General features: G+C 50.9%; 10 protein-coding genes across 10 annotated transcripts; 3 read left to right on the forward strand and 7 right to left on the reverse strand.

Moving 5' to 3' along the window:
- Positions 1 to 599: 599 nt before the first annotated feature.
- On the forward strand, positions 600 to 2065 carry hasE (7-dimethylallyltryptophan synthase hasE; the record flags this gene model as incomplete). Its single annotated transcript, XM_043268967.1, has 2 exons — positions 600 to 1894; positions 1948 to 2065. 2 exons carry the CDS (start codon positions 600 to 602, stop codon positions 2063 to 2065), a joined length of 1413 nt encoding a protein of 470 aa, XP_043124902.1.
- Positions 2066 to 2305: 240 nt separating this feature from the next.
- On the reverse strand, positions 2306 to 4812 carry hasF (Zn(II)2Cys6 domain-containing transcription factor hasF; the record flags this gene model as incomplete). The annotated part of the gene is made up of 5 exons (XM_043268968.1): positions 2306 to 2347; positions 2401 to 2893; positions 2968 to 3638; positions 3702 to 4220; positions 4273 to 4812. The coding sequence occupies 5 exons, from the start codon at positions 4810 to 4812 to the stop codon at positions 2306 to 2308; spliced, it is 2265 nt and encodes a 754-aa protein (XP_043124903.1).
- A 456-nt stretch (positions 4813 to 5268) lies between these two features.
- hasG (FAD-linked oxidoreductase hasG) lies at positions 5269 to 6833 on the reverse strand (the record flags this gene model as incomplete). Its single annotated transcript, XM_043268969.1, has 4 exons — positions 5269 to 5910; positions 5963 to 6316; positions 6370 to 6612; positions 6666 to 6833. The coding sequence occupies 4 exons, from the start codon at positions 6831 to 6833 to the stop codon at positions 5269 to 5271; spliced, it is 1407 nt and encodes a 468-aa protein (XP_043124904.1).
- A 1099-nt stretch (positions 6834 to 7932) lies between these two features.
- On the reverse strand, positions 7933 to 9198 carry Aspvir_005757 (uncharacterized protein; the record flags this gene model as incomplete). The annotated part of the gene is made up of 1 exon (XM_043268970.1): positions 7933 to 9198. The coding sequence occupies one exon, from the start codon at positions 9196 to 9198 to the stop codon at positions 7933 to 7935; it is 1266 nt and encodes a 421-aa protein (XP_043124905.1).
- Positions 9199 to 10635: 1437 nt separating this feature from the next.
- On the reverse strand, positions 10636 to 12501 carry hasH (cytochrome P450 monooxygenase hasH; the record flags this gene model as incomplete). The annotated part of the gene is made up of 6 exons (XM_043268971.1): positions 10636 to 10875; positions 10931 to 11103; positions 11161 to 11380; positions 11435 to 12059; positions 12124 to 12308; positions 12364 to 12501. The coding sequence occupies 6 exons, from the start codon at positions 12499 to 12501 to the stop codon at positions 10636 to 10638; spliced, it is 1581 nt and encodes a 526-aa protein (XP_043124906.1).
- Positions 12502 to 13358: 857 nt separating this feature from the next.
- Aspvir_005759 (choline transporter-like family protein) lies at positions 13359 to 14771 on the forward strand (the record flags this gene model as incomplete). Its single annotated transcript, XM_043268972.1, has 2 exons — positions 13359 to 13619; positions 13671 to 14771. The coding sequence occupies 2 exons, from the start codon at positions 13359 to 13361 to the stop codon at positions 14769 to 14771; spliced, it is 1362 nt and encodes a 453-aa protein (XP_043124907.1).
- A 50-nt stretch (positions 14772 to 14821) lies between these two features.
- Aspvir_005760 (extracellular serine rich protein) lies at positions 14822 to 16451 on the reverse strand (the record flags this gene model as incomplete). Its single annotated transcript, XM_043268973.1, has 4 exons — positions 14822 to 14828; positions 14867 to 16091; positions 16152 to 16284; positions 16353 to 16451. 4 exons carry the CDS (start codon positions 16449 to 16451, stop codon positions 14822 to 14824), a joined length of 1464 nt encoding a protein of 487 aa, XP_043124908.1.
- A 644-nt stretch (positions 16452 to 17095) lies between these two features.
- On the reverse strand, positions 17096 to 19110 carry Aspvir_005761 (uncharacterized protein; the record flags this gene model as incomplete). The annotated part of the gene is made up of 2 exons (XM_043268974.1): positions 17096 to 18347; positions 18395 to 19110. The coding sequence occupies 2 exons, from the start codon at positions 19108 to 19110 to the stop codon at positions 17096 to 17098; spliced, it is 1968 nt and encodes a 655-aa protein (XP_043124909.1).
- A 914-nt stretch (positions 19111 to 20024) lies between these two features.
- Aspvir_005762 (bifunctional AAA family ATPase chaperone/translocase BCS1) lies at positions 20025 to 21603 on the reverse strand (the record flags this gene model as incomplete). Its single annotated transcript, XM_043268975.1, has 2 exons — positions 20025 to 21371; positions 21451 to 21603. The coding sequence occupies 2 exons, from the start codon at positions 21601 to 21603 to the stop codon at positions 20025 to 20027; spliced, it is 1500 nt and encodes a 499-aa protein (XP_043124910.1).
- A 666-nt stretch (positions 21604 to 22269) lies between these two features.
- On the forward strand, positions 22270 to 23656 carry Aspvir_005763 (putative Zn-dependent hydrolase/oxidoreductase family protein; the record flags this gene model as incomplete). The annotated part of the gene is made up of 4 exons (XM_043268976.1): positions 22270 to 22406; positions 22469 to 22513; positions 22577 to 23212; positions 23278 to 23656. 4 exons carry the CDS (start codon positions 22270 to 22272, stop codon positions 23654 to 23656), a joined length of 1197 nt encoding a protein of 398 aa, XP_043124911.1.
- Positions 23657 to 24262: the final 606 nt, after the last annotated feature.

The following is a 24262-nucleotide window of genomic DNA, read 5'->3' on the forward strand; positions in this document are numbered from 1 at the left end:
CTATCCGTAGCACAGTCATAGTAAGTCCATCACACGTTGTCGACAGCAAGGCATACCGACGCCATACCAAGTTCCAAGCACGTATGAACTAAGCAACTTCCAAGATTCCAAGGTCCCTTTGCTCAACGCAAAGCCCCCATTCATCTTGGCATTGGAGCCCCAAAATAGAACAGAAAATGCCAAGTCAGAGCTGAGCCACTCGCCCCGGGGGGAGCATATCGCAAATCGGACGCCGCAAAAGCAGCGGAAAAATGCCCCGTTAGCTGAGTGGCTGAGCCACTTCCCGGAGGAAGTATAGGGCAAATCGGACGCCGGCAAAGTAGACACCCGAAACAACGGAGTGCCGTGGGAACGGAGGGTCCGTATTACTGACTCGGGGTCAGGAGGGGGCCATGCAATGCAGGAGCAGCTGAACGTGTCTTCGGGCAGTTGGCGAGAGGCGCAGAACACGTGGCTCTGATGGGGGGATCACCACGCTTTCGGACCGTATATAGATAGGCCTCGCACGAGCTCAAGCCGAAGGGGAGGAGAGACCGAGTCAAGGCAGCAGCAAAAAAACATACTGCAAAGTATCTAGTCCGCGTTACACATCATTCAACATGTCGATCGGGACCGAATCGCTAGTTCCTGCTCCGCCGAGCCTCAACGGCATCGCTAATGGCTATCCAAGCAAGACGCAGAAGGAGTTAACCAACGGAGACTTTGATGCGCACGATAGACTTTCTCTTGCACGACTCACTCCTTACGATGTTCTGACGGCTGCGCTTCCGCTGCCGGCTCCGGCTTCGGCCACGGGGTTCTGGTGGCGAGAGACAGGGCCTGTTATGAGCAAGCTTCTGGCCAAGGCAAATTACCCTCTTTATACTCATTACAAGTACCTTATGTTATATCACACCCATATTCTTCCATTGTTGGGACCTCAACCGCCGCTTGAGAACTCGACGCAGCCCTCTCCGAGTAACGCGCACTGGAGGTCCTTCCTGACGGACGACTTCTCCCCGCTGGAGCCGAGCTGGAACGTGAATGGGAACTCGGAAGCGCAGAGCACAATCCGTCTTGGTATTGAGCCCGTGGGTTTTGAAGCCGGGACCGCCACGGACCCATTCAACCAAGCTGCCGTGACGCAGTTCATGCACTCATACGATGCAACCGAAGTAGGCGCCACGCTGACGCTGTTCGAGCACTTCCGCCACGACCTTTTCATTAGCCCGGAGTCTTACGCCGCGTTAAGAGGGAAGATACCAGAAGGCGAGCATACCACACAGAGCTTCCTGGCGTTCGATCTCGACGCGGGTCGTGTCACCACAAAGGCGTACTTCTTTCCGATTCTCAAGTCGCTGAAGACCGGACAGAGCACAATAAAGGTGGTCTCTGACTCCATTCTGCGTCTAGCGATGAAGAGCGAGGTATGGGGTGTGCAAACCATCGCTGCGTTGTCGGTCATGGAGGCGTGGATGGGTAGCTACGGTGGTGCGGCAAAGGCGGAGATGATCAGCGTCGACTGCGTGAACGAGGCAGACTCCCGGATCAAGATATACGTGCGGATGCCGCATACGTCTTTGCGGAAGGTGAAAGAGGCATACTGCCTAGGTGGGCGTTTGACAGACGAGAATACAGCTGAGGGCCTGAAGCTGCTGGACGAGCTGTGGAGGACGGTCTTTGGGGTCGTCGACGAGGACGCGGAGTTGCCACAGAATAGTGATCGCACGGCGGGGACAATATTCAATTTCGAGCTGCGGCCAGGGAAATGGTTCCCCGAGCCCAAGGTGTACCTGCCTGTCCGACACTACTGTGAAAGTGATGTGCAGATTGCTAGTCGGCTGCAAGTGTTCTTTGGAAAGCTCGGATGGCACAACCTGGAGAGAGATTATTGCAAGCAAGTTGAAGATTTGTTGTAAGTCGCCCAGTTTCTTCGACATGGACCTGTGTCAGCGCTGACCTTTATAGTCCCCATCATCCACTGTCCTCGTCAACGGGCACACATACCTATCTTTCATTTTCGTATAAGAAGCAGAAAGGGGTCTATATGACCATGTATTATAATCTCCGGGTATACAGCACCTAAGCACTGATCTAGTTCATTCGAGAAAGTTATCGACATACTCCGTTGTTTGAGCAAGAGCTCGGTTGTTTCAATTTGTTATCAAGTGGTATCATGTCATCATACGAGTCATTTCTTCCACATACTACCTAGATTTGAGATACTAGAAGCCAGCGCATAAGCCTTTGTGACAAAGTGCCAACCTTCCACGGAGCATGAGGTAGACAGCTAGAAAATAGTGCATAGCTCACGAAAATGTAATTCTCAATAGGAGCCAGGATCTGTGGGGTCAAAATTCCAAAATCCCTAGTCAATACCGTTAGTGGAGAGCGTCTCATCAAGGCATTGGATTCCCTTACCCAGTCAAACGCTAAGGTGGGGTCCTGCATGTCCAGACTTCCTACCTCCGCCAGATCAGGCAACGGGGTTGCGATTGCGGATTCTCCCGATACTGATGAACTTTGTGCAACTGTCTGAGGCGGGGCAGTAGTTGAGGAGCCTATTCCAGGGATCGCTGCACTCGGAGGAAATATAGCCTGGAATGGCGTTAAGGGGAAGGTAGCCGGCGCATTTTTGGCAAGACAATTCGAGATGATACGATTGATCACATTCCACATTGGTGTGACTTCACGCCCTCTCGTATCCATCGTCCTTTTCAAGACGCCCAATGCGCGAGACCGGAGCGAACGGTGGTTTGGCGCTTGGAATTCAGGTGTCTCAAGCTCCGATACGATGTGCATAATGGATTGGAAACAGGCGTGACCACCTATATGCCACTGGAACTTCTGGGCATCTTTGTCATCCGACATCATGTTCAAGCTCTCTACGAGGCTGACTGACTTTGCCAATACTCTAAACACATTCATTAGCTTTGGGATCCAGACACGAAAAGGTGTAATCTGCTTCAAGGACGGCACCAAACGTACGTTTGTCGGATTTCAGGGGACACTACGGCCTCCCGGTATTGTTTTGGGGTTCGCAGCCAGAAAATAGACCAGCATCGCCATTCAATTACCGCAGCAAGGCCAAGGGCCATGCGCTGGTGGGGAATCTGGGGGTCGCAGTATTGCAGGTATTGAGTTTGGAGATGATTGACCATTTCATCCACCATGGCTCGAACCTCCACAAACAAAGACTGGAGCTCTGCGATTGGATATAGGTTACCATTTCCGTTGACGACCGAAGCCTTGATTCTCCGCTCCAGCCTATAGGTGCTCCGAACAATTCTTCTGAAGCAATGGATGCCATTCAGGCGAATCAAATGACCTGTCATGTCGGTAAACCCAGGAGGTGAGTATGTTTCCGCAGTGGGATGCGCTCCTTCAATGAGATCTTCATCGTTGATGTTCCGTGGTAGTAGCGTAGTGTAGTCCTCGTCTGCTATTGTGGGTTCCTGACCCCTACCTTCTGCGGAACGGAAGTCGAGATGACATATCTGATGCCACAGCCTGCGACGAGTCTCGACCTGGACAACATCCATATTACTTGAGGGGAATAAGGAGGGTTCTCTATGAAGGCCTTGCGAGAGAGCCATTCTGACAACAAGGCCAAGAAGAGTCCACGTCCTTGACATGTCGTCTTCCCGGGATTGGCAAGTCTAGCGGGTTGGTCAGTATATTAAACATACATTAAACAGTTGGAAACAGGGGCGCCTCCTTACCAGAAGTAGTACAAATGCCTGTAGAACCTCGATACTTGGGGTTGTTAGGAAATCTTCTCGCCCTAAACCTAGTTCCACACCTCTTTGGAACTGAGCCAGGAGGGCCTCTTTCTCCACAGAAAATTGCATCATAACATTTTCAGCCGACAAACTGTTGATAGCTGAGTAGAATATAGCCAGCGCCAAAGGCTCGAAGGTATGGATGGTGTGGTCAGGTCTTGGTGCATCGGCCTCCTCTACAACCGGACTTTGAGTCCTCGTGCCGTAGGTATGATTAATATATTGGGTGAATCGTCGTTGCAGCGTAGGTTTGTGGACTAGTCTCGTCATCGGATCCACATTGGAATAGAATATTTCAAGCAATGCCAGGCAATCCTCTGCCGACCTGGGGGACCAAGGCATAAGGCTATCCACGGTCGAGCCAGAAAACGGAAATGGAGGGGTTGGCTGGTCTGACGGTGGACTTTCCGCCGGCGCACCACTAGCTTGATCTCCCAGCAGCATTTTGACATCGTGGATCTAGAATTATCAGCGCTGGATATATGAAATCACATCGGCAGAAAGGTTGTACCTCGTCAGCTAAGAGAGCATAGTGCAGAGACGAAACCCAGCGAGATTGGCCTCCTTCGGCCTCCAGGAGTAAGGCACCATCATAACCGTCAGCCGACAAAGTTTCGCATCTCGGGTTTGGCAATGCACTTCCTCCCTGGTCAACGTCAGAGGGGTTTTCTGTGCTAGGCACTTTCGCATCAGGCGATTTCGATGAGATGTTACCGCCACTGGATATTGCTCGCTCCAGTAGTTGTTCCAGCCGTTCGAGGCGACTACGGATCTCCTCTTGGCCAGACCGAAGGTTGGTCCGCGACACTCGATTGCCAGTGACCACACGGGAGGGTGCCTGCGAAACTGGCTGTGGACTGACATACGTACAAACACGATTGCCTCTCTGGCATGGAGTACAGACAGGTTGCGTATGATCGCACCTCACCTTCCGACGGCGGCATGTCAGGCACGCGGTGATTGTGCGCTGCCGGCCTTTTTGTATGCCACCAGAAGGGCCCGACTGAGGACTGCTAACAGAGAGCCGTGAGATTGAAGTTGTTGAGTCCATCAGATGGGGTGACAGCCTTGGAATGATGGAGGTGTTCCAGGAAGGTGACAACGGAGGTGACAAGGTGACAAGCAAGGTGACGAGGTAAACTATACCGAAGCAATACGGTTGGAGGCAGAAAGTCTAACCGCTTGGGGCTAGTAGGTCCCAGCTTACTAAGGATGTCTGCCTCTGCAGGACGCGATTCACAGAGTGTCTCATATTATAAACCAAAATGCTCGAAAATAATTGATCCTAAGTACTTTGCGAAGTTATGTTCCTTTACATTTGATTTCACAGTCGTAGCAGGGTGACCCACTTGATATGCTTTTTGTGACCCATTATCGATTTATGCCTTAGGCAGGAAAGAATACTAGTATCGCCCACTGGGCCTGAGGCACCAGCGTCATGCCACTATCCCCGATTCACTGTCTACCTAGTAACCTACATATCAACTTCCAACAACACAGATTGATCTCAAAGTTTTACAATTCCTTGCACCACGCCAAGCGGGTCCCATTTTAGCTTGAGATTCCGGAGCCTCTCGAGCCGCTCACCCTCGCCAAAAACAGTGGTGGTGGTATCGTCTTCAAAGGTCATGTTGACATAGCCCACTCCCGTTGCGCGTGTTCCGTCTGGCTGTGTTAAGAATGCCTCTCGAATGGCCCGGTTAAGCCCAGCACATGCGTTATCCAGTGCAGGGTCCTCGTACCAAGCCAGAGGCATGACCCAATACTCCACTTCTCGCCGGAACTCGCTAGGAATAGACGTCTCTTGTCCGTCCTGGTCTAGCTCCCGCACAACGTCCATGCTGTAAAATTCGGTCAGGATGTGAGTCTGGGCCGCCTCGGGGTGTTGAGTAATGAAGCCCATGTAGACGTTGAGGGCGGCCACGCAGGATTCCGCTGACAAGCTTTTCAAGCCAAACGCTGCCAGGTTCTTTCTCCCCCCATAGCCGCATATACGGTCGCTGGAGTCATTGAGGTTAGGGTACGGAATTAGGCGGCCAACAAAGTTCAAAGGATGATCTGTCATAGACGGAAGATCCAGTAGAGGCTGGAATTTGCTGGCGGCCTCTTCCGGTGGTCCCATATACCACATTTGGAGAAGAACAATAGGCTAATTCTCAAAGTCAGCCAGTGGATTCAGTAAAACTTCTTGACAGACTTACCTGCTTGTTTGGGGCGCAGAATACCAGCCGGCCCTGCATACCTCCCTGATAATGGATACTGTTCATTGCCTCTACAACCAATCCTGCATCGTTGGGCGCAAAGACCAGACAACTGTGCCATGTGTCATGGGTCCATGGGTAGGCTCGGAATGTAGCCTCAACCACTACTCCGAACAAATGACCGCTACCACGAAGACCCCAGAAGAGATCGGAGTTGGCTTCGGGCGATGCCTCAACTGCGCGAGCTACTCTGTTGTTGTCCACCACAACGACCCGCATCGAGAGCACGGTGTCTGCTGCGTAGCCAAAGTGCCCAATAAAGCGCCCTATGCCTCCTCCAAGGGCAGCACCGATCTATTTCTTATTATTAGGTTGCTTGACTGAATGGGAGATGCCATTTTCCTTACCAGGCCCACTTCGTTACATGTTCCGGTAGCGACAGCCATTCCTACTGAACTAGCTGCCTTCACCCCATCGCCCATAGTTGCGCCTCCTTGTGCAACAACAACCTGTCTCTCCACGTCAACGGTGACCTTTCTCATCCGCGAGAGATCGATGACAATTCCGGGACTGTCGATTGTCGAGAAGCCATTGCTGTGGCCTCCTCCTCGAACCACAAAAGGCCTTTGGTTCTGCACCGCATAGGAAACCTGAAAACGCACGTCAGTCTAAACAGATTCAGAAGGGGATGGAGGACCCTTACCGTTGCAATGACGTCTTCCTCGCTAATAACTTGAACTACTGCTGCTGGGACCTTGGCTTGATACCCTGTCCAACGCTTGATCGCATCTGGCCACGCCTCGTCGCCGTCAACAATCACATTTGAGCCTGAAAGGCACTTCGCTAGGTCTGATTTGAGCTCACTCGCCATTGTTACGCTTGTCCAAAATCTACAGTTGGGAGATGTACGCCCATTCTAATCTGTATTCGCCATCTGCTAAATAAACGCTATTCTAGCTTCGGCTTACTCGGCTTCGGCGCGGTGCCTGTGCTTACGCTGTTTACCCGCCGACGGCCCCAACACACGCTCCGGGAGCCGTATTTCTAATAAGCCGCGATCTCGTCGGAATATTTCGTAAAAGAGAAAGGCTGGCTACACGGGATTTGGCAGTAGAAGCTGGCTATTGTTGTGGTGGTACAGCATCGGTCGAAACCTCTTTCCGCCCCCCAGAGGCGACCTTATTACTTAAACCCTAACGCCCGAGGCGCCATTTCATGCATGAGTCTCTATTTGGTTACATGGTCACCTAAATATATTTCGAACTCGTAAATAATACACATTGAACACCAAATTGACTAGGGACATTCTCGTTTCGTATTGTATGGAAACAGATAGGGTTTAGGAGGACGGGTTGGTCACCCATTCAAGTAGCCAAGTTCCATTAGGGCTGATACTATCAAATATTACCCGCTTATGCCCAAGATAGTATACTCCTCTCTTGTGTTATTACACAGCTTCTACAACACTGCGGGGTGTGATAAGCCTGCATATTTACCACTGGGGTGAGGGGAAATGAGCGGGGCAGGTTGCGCAGTACGTGTACTTAGCTGATGGCTCATCCACCAGACCTGATAATGATGGAAATTTGTGACTCTCCTGGAATACTATTGAATTCTTGCCTATTGCAATGTGCAGCTTCAGAGTTAGGGTGCATAATTGTGGTCACTACCACAAAACACTCAAAAGGCCATGCAAAGATGCGAAAAGCAAAAAGAAAGTATGCGAGAGTGGAACTACCGAAGACGCTTCCACAAGCGGCACTCCGAACTGTGGCATGCGTGGATGCGACCAGAAACCGCAGCTCAAGAGGGAGGGTCCCGGTACGTGATACCGGCCGTATATCTTAATTACTGGCTTCCTGCTCACGAACATAGGCCTAAGAACGGATGGTGGATTTGAAGAAGACGATATCGACTGGGATGACTATTGAGCCGATCATGAGAATCAGTTATGGCAACAGCTCGAGATATCAGGTTCCACCGTTGCCATAATTGTATATATACTTGCTGTACACACTGCACGTTCTCTCAATACCAGACGCCTTTAGGCGGGAGATAGCTTCTGGAAGAGTCATGCGTGCCAGTGTGTCTTCCCTCGTAAGACAAGCAACAACGCGATCCAATGTTTCCGAAAAGGGGCTGGCCCCTCCATGCGATATTATTTCCGACAAAAGCTTTCCGTATGCCCATGTGTCATTCAGCTGGCGCACCTCAAACGAGAGACTACCAGGTGATATATCGTCGCGAATCTCTGGGGCGCGCCATTCATGTGTAATTCCGCCAACACCGCTGATATCAATAAGCACTGCGTTTCCGTTCCCGTCAATAACGACGTTCGATGGTTTGATATCCATGTGAGTTTTCCCTGCCTCGTGCAAGCAGTTTATTGCAGTAGCGATTTGCGTAGTCCAACGTCCCCATGGATGTTCCCTCACGCGATTCTCATTGAATAAGTTTTGTAAAGAACCACCAGGGTAGAATACCAGTAGAATGCCAAATATAACCAAAGGTTGCTCTGTTGCATTTGATGTCGCATAAGGATTCGTGATCACTGCGACACCAGCCGGCTGAACAATGTTCGGTTCTCCTCGAAAGTATTCCAGATTTTTTAATTCGGTTCGAATAACTTCCGTATCATGAGGCTGATATAGAGGCCGATTAACAGCCTTGAGAATGTATGGCGTCTCATCATTTGAATCGATGACGTGGAAAACGCCGTCCGTGATCTCCGTCTTTTTGAATAACTCGGTAATTTTGAACTTGCGTAGAGAAGGAAATTCATCGCATAAAGGATAGATGACTCTCGAAGGATCTTCTCGGACAGTGTATTTCAGTTTCCTAGAGACGTTTACAAATGGACTAATAGCGAACTCCGCTGTTCCATGTATTTTCACGATCGGGTCAGATCGATCGTTTGACTCTTCTAATATCACTTCACTGACTGTGTCATCGAAGAGCGGAAGAGATCCGAAATCTATGAGCCTGATGAAGTCCTGGTACTCTTTGCGTCTCTGTCGTTTTGAGGTTTTTCTCTTTCCGGTCTGCTCGTCCGTAATACGGAGGACCTCGCCTCTAAGGGTTACCTTGACCCACCAGCTGAGGTTTTCCAAACGAAAGATTAAGACTTGGGAACGGCTGCTGGGCTCTGCGTTCCCTTCGACGAGAAAGTCCTCGTCTTCAATATATGACTTGAAATCGATCGAAGGCTTAGGTTCCTGGATAGAAGCAGACGGCATCTGGATCGGCTATCGGGGTACGAGGGTGTCAGACGTGGTGAATAGGCTCTACCCGCGAAGTTGCGGATGATATATGCCCTGCGTTCACTTACCCCTTGATTCCTAGATTGGGTCCACGTGACTTTTCATATCCCCGTCTTTATGGAACACGTGCACTATTATTTATGCGACATTGTTAGTAATGCTGAACTAGCCAATTGAACTGTACGAATGGCGGACCTCAAGTGATTAGTCATCTACGGATAGGGAATAGTTAGTTAACTACCTTACTCAAGTCCCTGGCATATCAATGCTCAATGAGGACAGGTGAGGATGAAGAGTTGTAGCCCGAAACGTGCCTTTCGAGGCAAAACCCTAATAGAGCTAGCTAACAACTTGACTAATTAGACCTTATCCTAGCAATCATCCATATCATCGAAAGGATCCTGAACACGTGCCTCTGGCGATAGATGCCCTCTCATACGCTCAGCCCATTCCTGGATGTCGGAGCAGTCCCCTTTGTCACCCCATGTTCAATGAGAAACTGCACATGCTCTTGATCTTCTTCCACTAATTCAAGGTCAAGGCCATTAGACAGAGTTATATCACATGCCTTACACCAATCAGCTTTGTGCTTTTCATCAGTCACCTGCAGTTCATGCCACTTACAGTATGCCTTGACAGCACCATCTCAGGGGCCAGAAATTTTGATCCTCTTTCTCAAGGACACAGGCCTGGTGGTAATATAGGTATAGCAGGCTCACGTGTGCCCTGCGGAGCCAAGAGATTAATGTTAATTGGATAAGGAGCCCCCAGGGCAATCATGTTATTCATTTTATTTAAGCCCCTGTCAAGCTTCTGCTGGGCCTCCATGTAGAGAGCTTCTCAGATATCTTCTAGGATATTATTATAGCTGTCTAATTTGCCCCCTGCATCCACATAGGCAGTAAGTTTCACAAGGTGGGGTTTTCATGGTCCATAATGTTTCCTACCCTTCGGATCCTGCCAGCACCACTTATCAAAGTCACTGCATGACTTCACAGAACACCTCATAAGTTTATACACATATCTCCAGGATAAGGGCTGCCTAGACTCTTCTTCAGCAGTGATGACTGCATCTTATTTAGCAAGCATTCTTTTTGTGGCTGAAGAACCTCATTTATCGCATGCTCTCAACATAGCATCATCCCTTATATACTTGACAGTGATAGCAACCTGAGGCATCCTGCCCATCCGGACTAGATTGCTCCCCTTACAAAGCTTCCTCTCCACTGGTTTCCAATCAATGTTAGAGGAATTTTGTGGGTGGAATGAGGTTTCGACCGGTGCTGTAAGGACTGTCCTCCGTATCTATTCCATCCATTTTTTTTTTTTTTTCAAGAGAGTCCTTGCAGCTATCGAGTGCTCATATCTATTGCAGGTATATGTTCACTTTTCATACATCACAAAGACGTCGTTTCAAGACTCAGTCTTGTCAACACAAGAGTCCCTTAGCTCCAGTTTCAAATCAACATCATACAATGCGACCCAGCTGGTTTTGTCAACTTTGAAGTCTCCTTCGACAGCTTGCATCGGCTGCAGGGAAACCCTATACCTGCTGAACATGTGATAGACAACAGCCTTGATGATTTTATCGGCAATATGCTGCCCGAGACACTTTCTCGGTCCGTAGCCAAAAGTCGCGAGATTATACCGCAGCTGTAAAACCAATGAGCTTTCTAGTAGTCTCCTTAGGGCAGCTCGAGATTCTCACCTGATTCTGTTTGATACCCGCAAACCGGCCCGGCCGGTATGCACGGTTGTCAGGGCCCCAGAAAGGATTACATATGTTGATGGCGAAAGCATCCACAATAACGGTCGTATCTTTAGGTATCACGAAGTCTCCCAGGATCTTCTCCCTTGGTGGATTCTCAGGGAACGTGAATGCTTTGACTGGGTCAACCGATATTCCAGCTTGGTGGTCTAGTAGTGACCGAGACTTACATAGAACGGGCCGAAGACGCAGCGATTCCAACAGGCAGTAATGGAGAAGGGTGTCCTTTCGAGTGATATACTCTTCTCGATCTGCCTTGTTTTTCTCCATCTCCTGGAGAAGGTCATCCTGGACCTCGGGGGCATCGGCTAGAAGAATAATGCATGACGAGATAACATGGGTGACGATGTCCAGGTTAGCGAAGGTGGATTCCGCAATAGTGTCAGTCACCTAGATATATTGTCAAAAGGAATCTCCATATCGTTTCATGGGGCCAACACCTACCTCATTTGGTGTCAGTTCGCCCCTTTCAGCTGCCTCTGTGAGGACCACAATGGGCGTATCTGGGGCTGTGATCTTCCTCGCCCGATATATCTCGCTATTGAAATCCCGCCACGCCTTCTGGTAGTCTCTCGCATTGTTCCAAGCCTTGGTATTGAGATACCTGGTCAGCTTAGAGCGATGAATGCCTCCAGACACGACCGCCGCGAAAACCTCCGAATACCGACGCCCCAGATCCCACAGCCGCTCCTGCTCTTCCTCACTCATCTTCCCATAGAACATGGACGCGACCTCGAAAAACGGATATCGCTGCAGTGCCTGTGTGGCATTGATGATTATCCCCTTGCCGTCTGCGTTCTGCCCGTCGGCTTTTGCAAACCGGTGTATCCCCGCGACGTATTCCTCAGCACCAGCGTCGAGGCTATCACGGAAATACCGCAAGGCAGTCCGGTGCGAGAACATCGGGTCCAAGGTCTTCCGTAATACCGTCCAGCGAGTCCCGTTAATCAGCCCCAGGCCCGACCCAAGCAGCTGCGTCAAGAGCCAGCCGGCATTCGCCTGGGGCGCCTTGTTATGGTCGGTAGACTGCTGGTATAGCGCCTCGACATCTTTCGGGTCCGTTATCACACTGCGTATACAAACCCGTGTTAGCATATCTGCGGTCATATTGAACGAAGAGAGGGTATGCGTACACCTCGGGGATACTAGCAGCCCAAATGCGATACGTCTTGCCATATTTCTCCTCCCACTCCGAGCTCTTTGTCCGCGCAGCCAAGAACTTATCTACCATCTGCCCATTTGGGAATGTGTACGCCGGCCCCGACATGTACTTCTTCCCATTTGTGGCCGGAATCCGATAAACAAGAGACAAATAGCCCTATGTCAGGTATCAGAACCACTTCTGAAGAAAAAAGGAAGATAGTAAAACTCACATTAAGAACCGTATCAACCACCACCTTTGGTCCGATCAAAACAGCCACCAACACCAGTACCGAGGCCAAAACCCCAATACTAAACGGGGTGGCCGGCACAGCCAAAAAGTCCAATTTGGTAGATTGTGCGGAATCCATCTCTTTGGCTTACTTGACAAATCTACCGAGTTCCATCGCATCTTCTGCATATTTGTAGTCGTGGTCCGACACGGGGCCCATTGCTTTTTGTTCGGGGCATAAAGCGTCGGCCGTCGGCGGGAAACGAGGTCCTTTAGGGCTGCTGGCTGAGTCGCTGACGGGCCAGATTATCACTGACACTGAAGGGATTGAATATTGCTATTTTAATTCTGATTGGGGTCTATTGCACCTAGGACTATGATGAGGTCTAATCAGTAGGTTATACCGCTTCTGGGTTATTATGGGTAGAAGCACAGCTGTGAGGGTTTGGGCCTGGAATCCCTGGAGTTTTAGGGCTGGGATCCCTTATGGATAGGTAGCTTTACTTGATAACTTCTCAGCCAAAAGGTGTCTAGACAAACATCTCTAGCTAGTAGGAATGCTAGCACAGATTCTGGTTAACAATTCACATCTTTACTTTTATCTTCCATAGGCAGAAATAAATCACTGCACCATGGGCATGACAATGATAGGCTGGTGAATGGTGGGCCTGAGTTGTAGGGCTGAGAATCCTGGAAATGTCGCGTCTTGGCTTCTTGGCTTCTTCTGCTCATCCCTGTCGACATCATCACACTGACGTGCACTGAAACAGAGAATCCATCAGAAAATCCACCAGAGGCGTTGAGCAACTGAGTTCTACGATGACCGCATGCGGAACGACTCTCAGGAGTCAACCCATCATGGATCCATCGTCCCTTGCTGCCTCCATACTTGGCTTGGCTACATGTGACTGTGCGACATGAATTGACCGTCTTTCCCATATTTTCTGCGTCTCTCCCCTCAGTCACCACTCGTTCCTCCTTCCAAGGTATGCCATCATGAGTGGACAGGCTGCGAGTTACTACAATCCCAGCCAGCCGTATGGCGATCCCCAGCCGGGGATTCAAAATTACCAGCAACAGCCCTATCACTACAACAATAATGTGCACAATAATGGGTACGACCCGAACTATCAACCCGGACCTGAGCCCAAGCCTCCAGCGGAGCCACCCCCAACGTACAATCAGGCCGTCTATGGGTTTGACGACGCGTTCAAGATCGAGCGACCCAAGTACAACGATATCTGGGCGGGTCTCCTCGTAAGTGGCTGCAAACTCACTCGATGAGGCATTTGATTGACTCGCGTCTAGTTTATCGCCGTCTTCCTGGGGTATGTCGCGGTCTCTGGCGTGACCATCCATCGATACGCCAAATACAAAGGCTTCAACGGTGACGGCATTTACGACTCGTCCAACAGCTTTTCTCTCGACACGAATACGCTTGTTCTGTTCATTTTCGTACTCTGTGTGGCGCTCGCTTTTTCGTACGCGTACTTTCTAGGGGCGCGCTACTTCTCGAAACTGTTCATCTGGGTTACTGGGATCCTTAATATCGTGTTTGCGCTGGCGACTGGCATTTACTATATCGTGCGGAAACAGTACGGCGGAGGCATCGTGTTTCTCATCTTTGGTGTCTTTGCGATCGTCTGCTTCATCAGCTGGATCCCGCGTATCCCGTTCAGCGCGTTCATGCTCCAGACTTCCATTGACGTGTCTCGGAAGTACGGCCATGTGTTTATCGTGAGCACGATTGGTGGTCTCGTGGCAGTGGCATTCGCTGCCTGGTTTTCGGTCACCCTGGTCTCGATCTATGTGGCATATGAGCCGAGCAGCTCCGGCTCTAACCCCTCCTGCCGCGACGGCGGATGTAGCAGGGGCCGAGTCATCGGGTTGGTCGTGTACGTCACGTTTGCCATGTATTGGTTCAGCGAATGGTTGAAGAATACGATCCATACCACCATTGCGGGTGTCTACGGGTCCTGGTACTTCTGGAGCCAGACGCCGAATGGCATGCCAAAGGGGGCAACGCGGGGCGCATTCAGGCGCGCAACCACATACTCGTTCGGCAGCATCAGCTTCGGAAGTCTGATCATCGCGATCATCAACATGCTGCGGCAGGCGTGCTCTGTCGCGCAGCGGAACGAGGCTGCGGGGGGAAGTATGGTGGGGAGCATCATGTTTTGGATTCTCGGATGCTTCATCGCCGTCCTCGACTGGCTTGTCACGCTGTTCAACCGCTACGCTTTCTGCCATATCGCCCTGTACGGGAAGGCATATATCCCCGCGGCAAAGGATACGTGGACCCAAGCACAACCACCGAACTCGGCACAAACACCCCCACAGACGCACCCCCATCAAACGTCATTGCCGACTGCGAGGGCGAGGGCGACGCCGAAGCCGAAGGCACCATAAGAGACGAAGCCATTGTCTTGTGACGACTGGGATACCCACTTTGCTGCGCGTCAACGCCTGTAGGCTCAGGCACCGAGACAGGCACGGACACATACAAAGACGCGGGTCCGTGCGCATGTGCATAGGAATGCGATCTAGCCAGTGTACTAGATGCTAATCCCGACGACGAAGGAACGGGAATAGCGTTCTGGTGAACATGCGCGTGCGAGGACGACGGATATGACATAGGAACTGCGCTCTGGTGAAGATGCGCATGTGCCGATGACGAAGATGGAACAGGAACCACAGTCTGGTGGACATGCGCGTGCGCTGATGACGACGATGAAATAGGAAGCATGGTCTGGTGAACATGCGCATGCGCCAATGACGAAGATGGAATGGGGACCACAGTCTGGTGAAGATGCTCGTGGGACGACGACGCTGATGATGACACAGGAACTACAGTCTTGTGAAGGTGCGCGTACGTTGACGACAAAGAAACAGGAACCACGGTCTGATGAAGGTGCGAGTGCGCTGACGGCGAAGACGAAACAGGGACCACCGTCTGATGAAGGTGTGTGCGTGCCGACGACGAATATGGAATAGGAACCACAGTCTGGGGAATATGCGCGTGCGAGGACGACGAAGATGACACGGGAACCACAGTCTGGTGTACGTGCGCTTGCATCAAGGACGAAGAAACGGGGACCATGGTCTGTTGAACATGCGCCGGCGCCGACGAAGACGAAACAGGAATCGCCGTCTGGTGAACATGCGCGTGCGCTGATGACGAAGAAACGGGAACCGCGGTCTGGTAAAGGTACGCGTGCGCTGACGAAGAAGTTGACATAGGAACCGCGCTCTGATGAAGGTACGCTGGTCGACTCGACGCCCATCCCGTTGCAGCCGCTACCGTCGACGACGAACAGTCGCACGATGTGTGCGTGAGGATCTCCGTGATGACCCTGCTCCCGAGCTCGTTCTTGTAGTCGCTCTCTTCGTCAAGGGCGGACGGGGCGTCGGTGACGAAGGGGCGGCGAGCAGAGGCCGAGGAGGAGGCGGAAGGGGACAGGCCTGGAGCGTAAGTCCTCTTGCTCTGGACGTTGGGGCTGTGTTTAGCTGTATCTGAGGAATCGGTCCCCGGAGCAGGGACGCGCATCATGGGCTGGCTGAGGCGGTGCGGATGGGAAATGGGATATCCATATCTGTCCCTATCTTTGTCGTCGGCGTCGTAGACGAAGGCATGGTGGCAGTTGTGGTAGTGGTCGTGGTCGTACACATCGTCATAATCGCTACCGCGACCGTCGTTGCTGCAGATGAAATCGTGTATAGACTCGGTTGCTTCATTGCGTCAGTTCTCGTCGTAGACTGAGGCAAGGAAAGGAAAGAAAATGAACATACGGATTCCAAAGCCCTCGCACACCTTCCTTGCTGCACTGCTTATTCTGGCTGGATCAAACGGCTGCGCGCAGAAGCAGTCGAATTTGGAGGGCGAGGTGCAGGTATGGTTATCTGCGTCCTGGGCTACAGCAGCCTGAGGGGATGAATGTTAGCAAGCTGACTTATTTCTGGGAACTGGAACTGAAGGCGAGAGATGCTTACTGCGCACTTCATGTGGTCCCACCATGTATGCTTGTAGGCTGTAGCTGTGGCAGCTAGGCCGGTTATGGCCAGGAGGGCAGTGGGTGTGGTGTGAACCATCGTAGCTCAGTATCTTGTTATTTGCCCTATGCAATTGAATTAAGACGTGAAAGTGATATAGCAACCTGGTTGGTAAAGGGTTGAGCATTAAAGCCTTAATATACCTGTCGTCACGGATATACAAGGTTATGGCAGACACGAAACGCATCCCTTGGTAACCCTATTCCGACGGAGGATTTTCTAACATAGTTATCCATTCCCATGATACGTATCTGATACATATCTAGCGCAGTGGAATGGAAGGGACGCGTTGTCTCTTCTGTTGCACGGGCTGACGATTTGCATTCCTGGGTGGAGTGGAATGTCTGCCTCTGCATCTGCCGCGTACTGGCCTACAACTTGTATGGATAGGATGTACGTGTACATGTACACTTGTGGCAATGGTATGGTCTTGATATCTCGCTGTGGCAGGTGTTGAAACTGGGATGCGTCACAGAGCATGGTATGTAGACCACCATCTGCTATGCATATCGCAATTACTCCATACGTAGATACCCGTTGAGAATGAAGTAGGTGGCGTTCCATTTACATCAACATAGTTAAAAATTATTCTGTAGAAGCTTGAAAACATGCGCATAATGAATCCGATATGTGCGGACAAAACAAGTGTACTAGGGTATCAACAGCATCAATCATCGCATAGACTAAAACTTCTCACTCGTCACGCACCGAGTAACACTCACTAACAACCAAGCCACAATCTTCGCCAATACCGTAAGCATCTTTACAATCATATTCAACCCAAAGAACAAAAGCCGGAGGATACCCCTCGTCGGGCCGGGCAGCTTCTGTCCTTCCCTGGAAGAACTTGACCCGTACCGTCCGTACTTCTCCAGATCGAACTGCTCGATCATGATCTTATTGTTTTTGCTCTTTGGTTTCGCAGTCCTTGAGCGTCCCCACGACCAGAAAGCTCGTTTGCCGTTGCTGTCGGTGGGAGTGTCGGACTTGAATTTGGACGATTTTATCTTGGACATTAGCCGGTTGCTCTCCTCAGCGTCTTCGCGTTCTGCGAGCGTTGCTACTAATTTGCCTGTGAACATGCCCCCGCTAACGGGATTGGAGAGGGAAGACAAGTGATGTGATTCCTGCTTGGAATCATACACAGCCATATCCGCCAGAATAGGATTGGTCGTCTCGTCTGAAGCAGCCACGGCCAGCATGGCCGCTACCAGGGAGTCGATGGCATACAGTGACGGGATGGTATTGATGATGGCCGTCGCAGAAATCGACAGAGTCATTGTGCCTAGGTCAAGTGACGCCAGCGGCTCGTCCGAGTCGGTCAACGGAAGGGTAGAGGTGCGTGGTGTGGCCGCCTGGGTGGCAGCCTCCAGCGCGTTGGGTGATAGAGGCGTCGTCACGATGATCGTCGGGGGTTGACGGGACTTCGCGTCGCTTGACGGAGTCGAGACTGTGATGTGGAGGATTCCCGCGTACTTCGACCGCACTGGAGAAAGGGGAATGCCCGCCGCACCGAAGCCAGCTGCGCCGACGAGGGCGGGCGGTTGCTGTTTGCAGTGGGATGGGTGCTGGAGCTCGTACAGGTGCTTCTCGTTATTCCAGAGAAGCCTGCAGGACTCTTGTGCAGCTGCTCGCTTCAGCGCGTTGCCTTCCACTTTGCTCGCTTCGGTTGAAGAAAGGCCATGTTGCTTTGCTAGTTCCTCTGCTTCGCCGATAGCTAGCATTGCAGCCAGTCGGGAGAACAACAGTGTGACCAGTCCGTCGTTGGGCGGTAGCCGACGCTTTCGCTCCTCCAGTTTCAACATCATCACGGAGACACTGCTGATTGGTTTCATCGGGTGTGCTCTGGCAATAGACAGCTCATCCGTCGAGAAGGTATGCATCGTGTAAAACGGAGACTGCGGATTTCCGAAAGTGAACGTTGCATGATCGGTCCTGCACCCCATTAGCTTAGCCGAATACCAATTTAGCAGAATGCTCACCTATGCATACGCAGATTGAATGTCCCCATAAGATTCTGCGGCCTTTGTCCATTGGCAACTTCCCAAAGACCCTTCAGCTCCGCTGCAGATGAGTAGTGTACCTCAAGCGGCTCCAACATATCCGTTGGAAAGTTCAATACGCTCGCAGGGACCGTCTTGGGCCCCAGGGCGCGGTCAATTTCCGGCTCTGGCGTCAGAGTCAGCCCTCGAGGATTGTGGCGAGACCGCGGCGTACTCCCCGAGGATTGAGGGTAGTACTGCTGTTGGCTGAGCGGGAAATTCGGATCGTAGCGAGGGAATATCGATTTCATGGGAATTACCGGAGGCTCAGGGGGTTGCGGAGACATTTGACGAGAGCCTACCTGGACTCGTGGTAATGAAGGTTTGGTCTTAGGTGTTGGCGAGCGTTCTCTTTCTGCGGTCCCGATCCGTGGAGTAGCATTATACAGCGACTCAGACTCGGGTTCACGTATTGTCTCCGGTATCGACAGTGGTGTTTCTCGGGCTACATGTGCCTTTGGAGGTGGCTGAACCTTGTTTGTGTCCTCTATAATCTGCAAAAGCACTGCTTCTGTCTGCGAGCCTTTGAGGTCCTCCAAAGGTACTGGACTCGATGGCTGCGGCTTTGCAGCCGGTTTCTTGATTCCTTTGCGAAAAGGATTCTTCGAGCCTCCGCCTACAGGTGAAGGTGGAGGAAACAACTGAAACTGACTCATCTCTCAATCCGAACGAAATCGAAATCGAGGCCCAGTCAAGTAGAGGATAAACGGCAGGCCACACGTATAGAAACAGACACACCAAACGCGAATCGATTTTTGAATGCTTGTTTCACACTGTACACAGGCAAAATCGTCAATGTCAGCGCAGAAACGACATCAGACGATGCTCTAATTCAAAAGACCAGGAATCAGAATGGAAAACTGCATTGAATCGACATGCTGGTGAAAAGGCGGATCAACATTGACATATACCCCTCACTCTCCAGAGTTTCCGGGTCCGTAGACGCCATAAATCCATCATGCAGAGCGTCAAGGGTCTGAAATGTGAGAGGCTCCAGCTAGTGTGAAGAAACTGAATTATCCTGCAGCATATCTTGGTGGTTGTGATGTCGGCGGTTAAGGTGACAGCTTGCCGGCGGGGTGATTGGCTGCGTGCCTGGAGTGACTGTTGTCGCAGCGCTTCGACACAGGATGATCGGCTTGGCGATGTCGGTGAGATGCGAAGGATCTGGTGTCCCATTGGTCTCGTACTCGCGTGGTCTTGAAGAGGATGGAGAATTGACAGTAGTTCGACTACTCAGGAAGGCTATCCCGTCAGCTGTGTGCTGATTGTCATGATTGGTTAGTTGCCTTGAAAATGATCGCTGAAGAACCATTCAAGTGATAGGAATAATCCCAATTACTAGTCATCACGATGGCTGTGCAAGCCCAGGGAGGGTGGCAGAACTAGAAGATTCAGTGCCGATTACCATCTGGGGTGCTTAGGTAGTTGGTGAATCTGCACCAGCGTCATCGAGTTCACATTTCTGATTGCTTATGTAGAAACAAACAATGTTTGACTTGACGCCGTCCTGATACATGCATGCTCACAGATCTATCAAATATATTTACAAGTCATGATGATGTACATACTAATGGTCGCCCTCGGCCGAATCATGCACTGTACGTGTGAGTGCCTCGGCCATTGCGATTGCCCCCTCCATATTTCCCTTGTTGTACAGAAACAAGCCCTGCAGCGCCGCAGCACTTGTATTTCTCGACCGATCGGCTTTGAAGCCTTTCTCGTCTTCTATGAGGCCTAACTCCTGTAGCCGGTCGAGGAATGCTCGCCTATAAGATCCGTTTGTGTCAAGGTCACCATAGAACCTATCCCATAAACAGCGGACTTGGTAGCGAGTGACTTCGCCTAGACGAACGGTCATGTCAACTCGACCGGGCCGAACCAAGGCTTCGTCGAGTCGCTCGACATGATTTGTTGTGAGGAAAATAATACGCTCCTCAGCACTCGCAACACCATCCAAGGCATTTAGCAGGCCTGAAAATGTCACATTGGCGCCGCGGTACCCGTCCGAGTCAGTTTGACGCCGATTCGAGAAAGCAGCATCCACATCCTCCAATAGGACAATGGTTCGGTTCGGCACAATAGTGAGCAGGTGATTCAGTCGATCATCAGTCAGCCCCCGCTCACTAAGGTTCAAGATGGCGATGTCATAGTCCAACTCTCCCGCTAATGCCTGGATGAACGAGCTCTTTCCCGTACCAGGTGGCCCATAGAGCAAATAGCCGCGTCTGTAGGGAATTCCCCGGTCATGGTACCACTTTGCACTAGAAACAAAGTCCTTCACGTCTTCCACAATCCGCTCCTTGACACCTTCGTCAAGAATCACCGAGTCCAATGGGCGCTTTCTCCGCGGTTGTCCAAATAGTCTCCATTCCGTGCCCCAACTATTGTAGATGGACGTCTTGCCTTCGTGTGACTTGGCCGCATATGCATGAGCCTCCTTGAACAGATCTTCGAAAATGTGCCGATGTGAATAGAGTGTGGTCAATGTGATCGTCTCCCATGGCCGGCCCGTCTGTAAATCCTGCGACTTGGACTCCCGCATCCGATTGACGAAGATGAACGCATTTTTGTAACGTAAAACATGCCTTCCCGGACCAGGGACCAGTGCAAAGTGTGTGTGCATAGCGCCATTCGCATGTTCGACCTTTTGTGTCTGTATCGAGAGGTGGCGCATTCCCGGTGTCAGTTTCTGGAGGATAGTTTCCATGAAGCCAGACCTGCTGGCTGCGGAGCGAGCGGCGTTAAGTTGTGATTGTTGATAGAGGGTCATCCAGTGGAGAAACCAGGGATAAGAATCGTCCTTGATACTGATTTCGACATCCACGAGCATACGACGCCGAAGGAGGGCGGCACCATGTCGAACGCCTTTCTGAGCTAAGCTCAAGCCTGCTCCAAGACCAGCGAGACCGAAACCCTGTACCCACGGCCTACTCGTCAGTTTCTTGAATTCTCCTTTATCGCACTCACACTTCCAAGGCTGTTGATCTTCTTACCGCTGTGAAGAAAGGGTTGCTGGAGAGCTGAGACAAAAGGCCGCCATCGCCGGGTTGCTGAACCGCCGCCTGGATCGCATCTTTCCTCTGTTGCAGAATCAGGTCACCAGGCGAGGACAGCCCGGCAGTATCCGGAGCTCCATTTCTCTCCATCCCAGTCTATGGAGATGAGCGTGATAATCGCGAACCGGATACTCTTTTGTGACGGCGCATCTCAAAAAACGTCCGTGGCGTCTGATATCGGAGCTACGACGGGCCGAGATAAACCCGTTTCCCCGGGTTTGTCTTGTTCGGTTTGGAGACAAGTTACCTGCGAAGACCTATCTATGGATACTCTTGTTTGGCTCTATACTTTCGATCGAGGTCTGGATAGCATTACTTCAGACATGCCTACGCGCCTTCGCTTAAGGGAAAGATGATACAGCTCTGCCTCCAGCTTTCACTCATTCACACGCACCTAGTCCTTTGAGGATGATGAGCTGCGCGAGCCTCGCCAAGGATCGCGTTGGCTCGGAGATAGCGGGATTAGTCGCTGACATCCCAGTCTTTGTTCGGGTTGATGCCAGTCAAATCGCCGCCTAAAGCTGACAGCGCAGCTCGTACTCCGTGTGAAAGGCTCAAAGCTGGATCCGTTTTTGATTCATTTGTTGCCCCTGTGACCATCTGCCTGCTGAGCTGTTCCCAGGCTCGGTTGGATAGATAAAGAGAAATAGAGTGTCCAGTATTGCGCATGAGGCTGCTTGCTAGCAAATGCGTTCATTCTTGCGACGTTTATTTGGCTTTCGCCAGCATCAAGGTTACAATTCCTCAACGCCCTCAATGAAGCGGAATATGAGTTCATCGACCGCGGCAATTCTCTATGCTATCACTATCACTACGCCTCCCACTTCGCCTTTGCCAGATGATGCGCAGAAAAAAAGCCATCACCGTCAAGGCGGATTCACGAACCCATGGGAGTAAGACTAGTCGTCAAAAAAGACGCTGTAAGCGGCATTGCAGTACTGACTAACCTGTTCAGTTCATGGAGACCGATCAAACCTACGATCGCCTTCGATATCCTTTCGTGAGTGGTCTCAAAGCAATTCAATTATCGACCAGATCTGACCATTTCTTCTCGCACGTAAAGTCGCCAGATAAATGGGAAAGGCAACCGGCCTGACACTACGCCTCCAACTGTTCCTGTCCGTAAACCAGAATTTCTGCCCAGCCGGGAGACGTCCAATCTGAGGGCGACATGGCTGGGCCATGCCTGCTACTATGTCGAGTTTCCCGACGGTCTGCGGGTGTTGTTTGATCCTGTCTTTGAGGACCGTTGCTCGCCTTTCTCCTGGCTCGGACCGAAACGATACACCGAGGTGCCTTGCCAGATCAAAGACCTCCCTTTCATCGACGCAGTTGTCATTTCCCATAACCATTACGACCATCTGTCGCACCCAACAGTGAAAGAGATCGCCAAACTGCATCCGAATTGCCATTTCTTTGCGCCTCTGGGCAACAAAGAGTGGTTTTCTACGTCGGGAATTAAGAATATGACTGAGATGGACTGGTGGGACGAGCGGGATGTCGTCCTTTCGCCTTCAAAGCCAGAGACCAAGGTTGAGGAAGCAACGGGCGATCTCGCGTCGAAGTCTGCAGATATCAAAGCGCGTATCGGTTGCCTACCATGCCAGCATAACAGTGCCCGAGGACTCCTTGACCGAGAGAAAACATTGTGGTCGTCGTGGTACGTCGAGTCTGGTGGTCGCAAGGTTTACTTCGCGGGGTATGTCAAGGGTCCCTAGTACACCTCTTCATCTAATTCAAGCTAACTCTGGATATCGTGCTCAGAGATACTGGATACCGTGCGGTACCTGAACTTCCGGATGGTGTGGACGATCACGCCCCCGAGTATAATTACCCTTCGTGTCCCGCATTCAAGCAGGTCGGTGAATTCAGAGGACCTTTTGACCTCGGTTTGATCCCCATTGGAGCATACGCGCCACGTTTTATCATGAGTCCGATGCATGCAGACCCTCATGATGCTGTGGAAATATTCAGAGATACAAAGTGTAAACGAGCAACCGCCATGCACTGGGGCACATGGGTGCTTACTGAGGAAGACGTCCTGGAACCTCCGAAGAAATTGAGAGAGGCATTGAAGAAGCATTCAATTCCTGAAAACGGAGTCTTCGATGTCTGTGACATTGGCGAAAGCAGGGAGTATTGATCAACTTACAGGAACCATCTTTGGATATATAGCCCTTGCACAATTGTTAGACCGACGCATGATGTAATTTGGAGTCTTGTGGGTACGACACTGGACAGTATCAGACATTGTCATACAATTGATGTATTTAGTCATGGGAGATTCTTGGGCAGTTGAAGATAGAACCTGATTCTTAGAAACTTCCTGTATCCTGCAAGTCCGTCATCAATCTTGCTGCAGGGAGTAGCGGTGTCGTCGAATCTGACCTATATATGCAATTATCGCTAAATCCTACTTGAACTATGCATTCACAAATGCAAGTCAACAAAAGTTATATCAATGTTAGCTTATAGACATTCAATTGTTTTCTACACAGAAGAATATCATTGTTAAGGTCTACAATATGATATCAAGATGAGTGAATCTATAACTTGACCTATTTCTACTTGATGTACTGTGATTGATCTCCTTCAATGGTCAGCTCTGTGGAACACAAAGATAATAGTGAATAGAAAGGTATATTGATGCTCATACAGAATGATTACTTCACAGTGTCTGATGCCTGAGGACATTCCTAGGGACTATAAAACACTCCAGCACACAGCTTCATCTAGGATCACTTAACAG

This window comes from Aspergillus viridinutans, assembly GCF_018404265.1.
Source record: "Aspergillus viridinutans IFM 47045 DNA, scaffold_3, whole genome shotgun sequence".
Classification (NCBI taxonomy): Eukaryota; Fungi; Ascomycota; class Eurotiomycetes; order Eurotiales; family Aspergillaceae; genus Aspergillus; species Aspergillus viridinutans.